We start from the raw sequence: 6,892 nt of genomic DNA, 5'->3' as shown, positions 1-6,892 counted from the left end.
ATAGTTAAATAATTTCATTGGAAAATTCGTGGGAGATTTCCCACGAATTTTCCAATGAATATAAACTTGCCCGTTCATCTGTTAATTAAAAATTCGTTGGAAAATCCGTTGGAAATTTCCAACGAATTTTTAAAAGTTTTTATTTTCCGCCGAAATAACATTCGTTGGAAAATTCGTTGGAAATTTCCAACGGATTTTCCAACAAATTCTTAGTTTCCGGTAAATAATTTAATTGTGAATTGATTTCGTTGGGAAATTCGTTGGTAATTTCCAACGAATTTTCCAACGAATTTTAAATATTGTTTCTTCCGACTTTTTAACGAAATTTTGTTGGAAATTTTGTTGGAAATTTCCAACGAATTTTATTGTTCGTTGGAAATGTTGTTGGAATTTCAAAAAAAAGCATTGGAATTTTTGTAATTTTTCAATTTTGTTGGAAATTTCCGAAATTTCCAACAAATTTTCCCACGAATTTATTATTCGTTGCAAAATTCATTTGAAATTTTGATTTCGTTGGAAAATTCGTTGGAAATTTTAATTTCGTTGCAAAATTCGTTGGAAATTTCCAACGAATTTTCCAACGAAAAGATAGAAACGCTTTTATTTGGTTCGGCAACTAGCTCGTTTGTGTCTACCGAGTATTTTGAGCACGACAAGATTTCTCTCTCTTCTCGTCCTCTTCGCCGTCGCCGCCCGCTCGCCGTCGCCGCCCTCGCCGTCCGCCTCACCGTCCGTGGTAAGTGCTCGCCGTTCGCCCTCGCCGTCCTTTTCTCCTCCTCTTCGCCGTTCACTGTGATGTCGCCGCGGGGGGCGGTCTCGGCCGGGGGGGTGGCGGCCGTGCGGGTAGGGCTCGTGGCCGCGCGGAAGAGGGTCGCGGCCGCGCGGTGGGGGTTGCGGCTGCCGGAGAGGGGCCGCGGCCGCGCGCGGGGTGGGGAGTGTGACCGGGGGGTGTTGCGGCGGGGAGGGGTCGCGGCGCGCGGGGTGGAGAGGGGGTGCGGTCGGGGTGTTGCGGCGGGGGAGGGGGTCGCGGCCGCGCGGAGGGGTGCGGTCGGGAGGGGGGGTCGCGGCCGCCCAGAGGGGGGAGTTGCAGCCGGGTGGGGTGGGGGTCGCCGCCGGGGGGGCGGGGAGGGGGGGTCTCCGCCGGGGGAAGGGGACGCAGCTGCGCTGGTGGGGGGTTGCAGCCAGGGGTGGGTCGCCGCCGTGAGATTCCGGCAGGGGGGGTTGGCGGCCGGATTACGGCCCAGGGGGGTTTGCAGCCGGAATTTTGCCGGGTGGGGTGGCGGCCGGATTCAGGCGGGGGGCTGGCGGGATTCCGGCGGGCGGAATCCTGCGGCCGGAATGATGCCGCTGGATTCCGGCGGCAGGATTCCGGCCTGGTGGGGGGGTCGCGGATGCAATTATAATTTTGTTTCAGAATTGTTATTCGTTTTGTAAATTAAATATGCTTCAGTATACAGTTTAGTGGCATCTGATGTGATCTAAATTGTAATAGGTTCTTCTGACGAGGACCAGTGACTTGACTATTTATCAGAGGCGGTACTCTGTTAGTTTCAATTTGTTAACATTATTTCTTGATATCTAATACAAAATGGTAAGGAAAATGATTTCATTTTCTGTCCCTAATACCTGTTCATATTTTTTGTAATATTTGTCTAACCTCTTTACTAATTGTCAGCATAATCGAGGAGGTCACATGCGGGGTGGGGGTTCACAAAGAAGACCAGGCCCCTCTGCTTCCTCATCCTCATACCCGGCCCTATCCTCTTCTCCCGTCCTGTCTTCGAACCCTGTTCTACCGTATGTGCAGGGACAATACGGACACATTGGCCCATCCTTGGATCCGCAGCAACATATTCACGAAGAACTGGGGGACATACGAACTGATTTTACTTCAGTTCCATCTCCTTCGGTGCCACCTACTTCATCAGTGCAACACTCAAATGAGGAAGAAGAGAACCGATTCCTTATATGCCCATGCGGAGATTCGTAAGTAATTCATTTTTGTATGTATATTTAAATTATGGAACGAATTTAAAAGTGTCCATGTTTCGAATTTTTCATATGCTTGATTGTCTTATTCTCTATATTGTTATAACATGTTTTCAGATTTACGGATTCTACGCATGTTGTGAGGGAACTTAATAGAATAGTCAATAACTATTGGATAGGGCAGTTTACATCTTTCAGCAGTGCTCCTAAAGAAATAAAGACTTTGTGGTGGAATGAGTTCAAGGTTAGTGTTGTTTTTATTTATTTTCTCATAACATAAGTTCGGTGTAGCATACTGATGGTCAATAATGAAATTTGGTGTGAATTGTTTGGTGCATTGTAAGGGATATCTCACTTGTGACCAATATAATTAATTTCTCTTGCTTTTGCTATTGATTGTAGCGTAAGTTTACGTGGGATGAAATGGAAGAGGCTTAGGTTAGAAGAATTTTTAAGAAGAAAGTCGGTGATCACATGCGTTATGTGATAAATAAAGCGAAGAGAACAAAAGAAAACCCGGATTTCATTACAGCTGACGATTGGATAGAAATTACGAGAACTTGGAAAACTGAGAAGCATAAGAAAAGGTGTGAACAGAACAAGAAGAATCGAGCTTCTAGTTCTAGTGATGGGTCTGCGTCAGCCACATATGCTGGGGGCTCTATTAGCATCGGCGAGCACAGAAGAAGAATGGTAAGTCTGTTTAAACTTGTAAGTTTATTTAATTCAATTGTGACTAATTTTTATTAAATTTTTGTAGGCAGATGAATTGGGAACGGAACCCACATTTACAGCTACATTTGAACGCACATTTCAAAAAAAGGATAAGACATGAACTAGCGATCGGGCAAAAGCTACTAAGGTATGGAAGGTTATAGTTTGGACTTTATCGAAACTAGAATGAAAATCATGCATGTTTTTAATATTTATGGTAATATATTTGAATTTATTTTATTTTTATCTATACTGTTAATATAGGAAAAATATGATCAACTTTTGATGAGCACTGCTAGTAGTTCTGGTTGTGGTGATGATGGTGGTGGTGGTGATGATGGTGTTGCTGTGTCTGAGCCATCGGTTGACAGTATGGCATTATGGGTGAAGGCAGCGGGTGGGATGAAAAGAGGAAAAATATTTGGGATGGGATCCTTGTCAAGGGCGTTTAAAACGAAGGCTGCTGCATCTTCATCCTCCAATGCGGCTGCTACAAGGAGGACACGACATAAGGAGCACATGACCCAAGAATTGTGCCAACTGAAACAGTTGCTTGTACAGAAGGACAAAGAAATGAAGCATTTACTTGGACAGAAGGACGAACAAATAAGAGTGATGCAATCACAAATGCAATACGTCATGCGACATCTCGATATCGATCGCAATGACGTTCCTTCTGTACCTCCTGTTAATGTAGCCGATCATGGGCATATTGATGAACCACACGATGATGCGGCGATTGGTGATGATGCTAATGATGATGATGCTGGTGATTTTATTGTCAGTCCCCCTTAGGTAAGAACATTTTTTTATAGCTAGTTCTACGTCAATGCATAAATGCTTTTTTTTATATTTTGGACAAATTCCATATCTTTATTTATGTTTCCATATTTCATCAGGTGTCGATACAGCTGACTGTTCCTGATGTCATGCCCAGTACCGAAGCTGCCAATGTCTTATGGTTGTCCCCCGTCCTTTCAATGTTTTCAATGTATTAATTGATGTTCATTCTTGCTTAGCTACCTTTATGTATTATGACATTCAATTTTTAATACCATCATGTGAGACTTTGCAACTTATGCATTGTAGAAATTAATATTGCATATGTAATTAGATTTCAAATCGAAGTTGTTCCGAAACAAAATTCGTCGCAATTTAGCGACAAAAAAAAATATTGCTGCAAATTAGCAATGACTTTTTTCACGAATAATTACGGATGAATTTTTGTAACGAACAATTATCGACATAATTTGCAACGAATTATTCATGGTTTCCCACGAATTTTCCAACGAAAAATTTGCAACGAATTTTCTAACGAAATTTTTCAAACGAATTTTCCAACGAAATTTCCAACTAAATTTTTCCAACGAATTTTCCAATGAAAAATTTGCAATGAATTTTCCAACGAAAAATTTGCAACGAATTTTCCAACGAAATTTTTCCAACGAAATTTTTCCAACGAAATGTTTCCGACGAATTTTCCAACGAAATTTTTCCAACAAAATATTTGCAACGATATTTCCAACTAATTCTCCAACGAACTTACCGACGAATTTTGTTTTTTGTTGCAAATTACCTACGAAAATTATTTTTTTGTCGGACATTTAAACGATTTCCAACGACATTTCCAACGAATTTTTTTTCGTTGGAAATTCTGTTTCCCACGATTGTTACAACCAATTATTACCGACAAATTCTTCCACGACTTTTCCAACAAATTATTACCGACGAAATTTACAACGAAATTTCCAACAAATTTATCCACGAATTTACCCACGAATAATTACCGACGAATTTTTCCACGAGTTTTCCAACGAATAATTAGCGACGAATTTTCCAACAAATTTATCCACGAATTTACTGACGATTTTTCCAACGAAATTTCCAACGAAAATGAAAATTTTTTGTTGGAAAATTTTCCGACGACGAATTACCCACGAATTTTTTTTCGTTGGAAAATTCGTTGGAAATTCGTTTTCCAACGAATTTTTCAGAATTTTTCGTTGGAAATTTCGTTGGAAAAAACTTGTTTTTTTGCAGTGTTATGATGATCTTAAGAGGTGATAGCATATAGATAAGGGGAGCAACATTGTTATTGTTAATAGTTTATACCAATTATTAACATGTTGTCTCTCAATGGTTGTGTTTGAATAGTATTTCACGATACATTGCTTTTATCCATCATCTCTTATGTATTATAACGAATTCTATTTGTCTCCGTTATTCTTTGATGATTATCATCACGCAGAGACGCTAAAATTTGCTTGTGCAAATTGTTGAAATTATGTGAACCTATCGAGTAGATCTTTATATTCCTTATGCAATATCATTTTTTTTTATTAAAGGGAGAGAGTTACTACGATTGTATGCATCTATGTTCCTTGATATACATATTTGTTGATGCATATGATGTTTGATCTACCGAACACAAGCTTCATTGCACATCTTTTATGTTTGTATGAGCATGTCGAATGTGGGGACATGTTTGATTGTGCGAAAATGAGCTGAATTGCATATACATTATTAGCGCCTTTTTACTGATGACAAAAGGGGAGAGTGATCAATCCATATCCTAGATGTGGTATTATGTGATATTTGAATCGGGCTATGATAAATATCAACCAACACAGGGGGAGCAATTAGCACTGCACATTTTTAATAGCTTATCATCTTTACTAACTGTTGACACCTGATTTTTAGCTCATTTTTTTTTCATATTTTCAAAAATCTCAAAATTAGGACTAGGAATCTTGGCCAAGCCTAGAAACCTATTTCTAAACCCAAAATAATTTTTTTTAGCATTTTTCTGCATTTTTCCTTAATTTTTTTAGTCAAAATAAGTGAGAAAATCAAGAAAATTAGTAAATGGAATCAGAAAATTTCATAAAAATAGTCATTAGTCTTATTTTAAATCCAATTTCATGAATATATCATCAATTTTGAAAAATCTCAATCGGGTATATGTTTTTCCCAAAATTTGGCAAAATTAAACCCGAATTGAACCAAAAATGCAATTAAATTTTTGCTAGTCATTTTTAAGTCATAGTGTCTTCACAACAAATGATTCTGAGCCCTTGAATTACATAATGGTTGGTCCAATTGTACAATTTGACATAAAAATAAAAAATCCACAAAATTTAATTGAAAATTAAGAATTTTGAACCCAAATTGGGAATCGTGCCCAATATGAAATTGTTGAACCATGAAAACCATCATTTCTAAGGTTAATCAGATGTGGGTAATTCAATTTTGGCATAAATTTTTCCTAATCAGGTCATTAGGACATTAAATTGAATAAAACCCTATTAACCCGAATATCAAAATGAGAAAATCTTGGACGTGATTATCACAAAAATTGGGGAAAATCACATGTTTAGGTTCAAATTGTGATGGGGAATTCAATTTTGGGATTTAATTTGAAAAAATCAGTCGAAATTGAGCTCAATTCGAGTTTTTAATCAAAACCGGGCCTGCCGGGTCGACCGGGTCAACCCAACTCGACCTGACGACCCGTCTTCTTCGCCCGACTCACCATAGAACGTTCAAAACCCAGAAAATTCCATTTCAAGCCCCCGACTTCACCGGCCTTAATCCCATCACAAAAACGTGTGAAATACCGATTTAATAGCTGGATAATCACAGGCTGTCATCGGTTATTCGGTCTAACCGATTCAAGGTCGGTTCTAACCGAATTTGGGTGAAATTTTTTATCAATAAAAAACTAAAAAAAAACTGAACATTGAGGAGGGAGTGTTCGACGAAAATCCAGAGAGAGAAAGAGGAGAGAAACATGCGAAACCAAAGAGGAAAAGTTAGAGAGAGAGGGTCTGAGGTTCCAACCCAAGTGTCCAGCGCCGCCCTAGACGGCGGAGCACCGGCGAATCGAAGTTTGGCCGAAACCTCCCCTTCACTGTTCCAGTCGGATCGGCTGGTCTTGAAGGACTGAAACCGAGGCTTTTCCGGTCAATCCAGAGCTCTTCCGGCGAGGCCAAGACCACCAGGTGGAAGTGCAAGTGTCAGGGAACAACCCTATAGGAGTGGATCAGTTCTAATATTTCTTCTAATTACCGAACGAAGAAGGTAAAAACATATCACAGTCACAGTTTCACCAAATTTCCAGAAAATGAGTTATTGTTCAAGATTACCACTTATGCGAGTTCCTTGATGTTTATGAGTTCTTTGATGTCTG

The 6,892-nt window shown here is 39.7% G+C and overlaps 1 protein-coding gene across 1 annotated transcript; it reads left to right on the top strand.

The window, feature by feature from the left end:
* Nucleotides 1–795: 795 nt before the first annotated feature.
* On the top strand, nt 796–1,502 carry LOC130138708 (glycine-rich cell wall structural protein 1-like). Its single transcript, XM_056313595.1, has 2 exons — nt 796–1,376; nt 1,493–1,502. Exons 1-2 carry the CDS (start codon nt 796–798, stop codon nt 1,500–1,502), a joined length of 591 nt encoding a protein of 196 aa, XP_056169570.1.
* Nucleotides 1,503–6,892: the final 5,390 nt, after the last annotated feature.

The sequence above is a fragment of the Syzygium oleosum genome, unplaced genomic scaffold (assembly GCF_021117445.2).
Source record: "Syzygium oleosum isolate NSW1041296 unplaced genomic scaffold, Sole_v2.1 Sole_v2.08, whole genome shotgun sequence".
In the NCBI taxonomy this organism is placed as follows: Eukaryota; Viridiplantae; Streptophyta; class Magnoliopsida; order Myrtales; family Myrtaceae; genus Syzygium; species Syzygium oleosum.
Note: the sequence above shows the minus strand (reverse complement) of the source record. Positions and strands in the feature narration are given on the sequence as shown.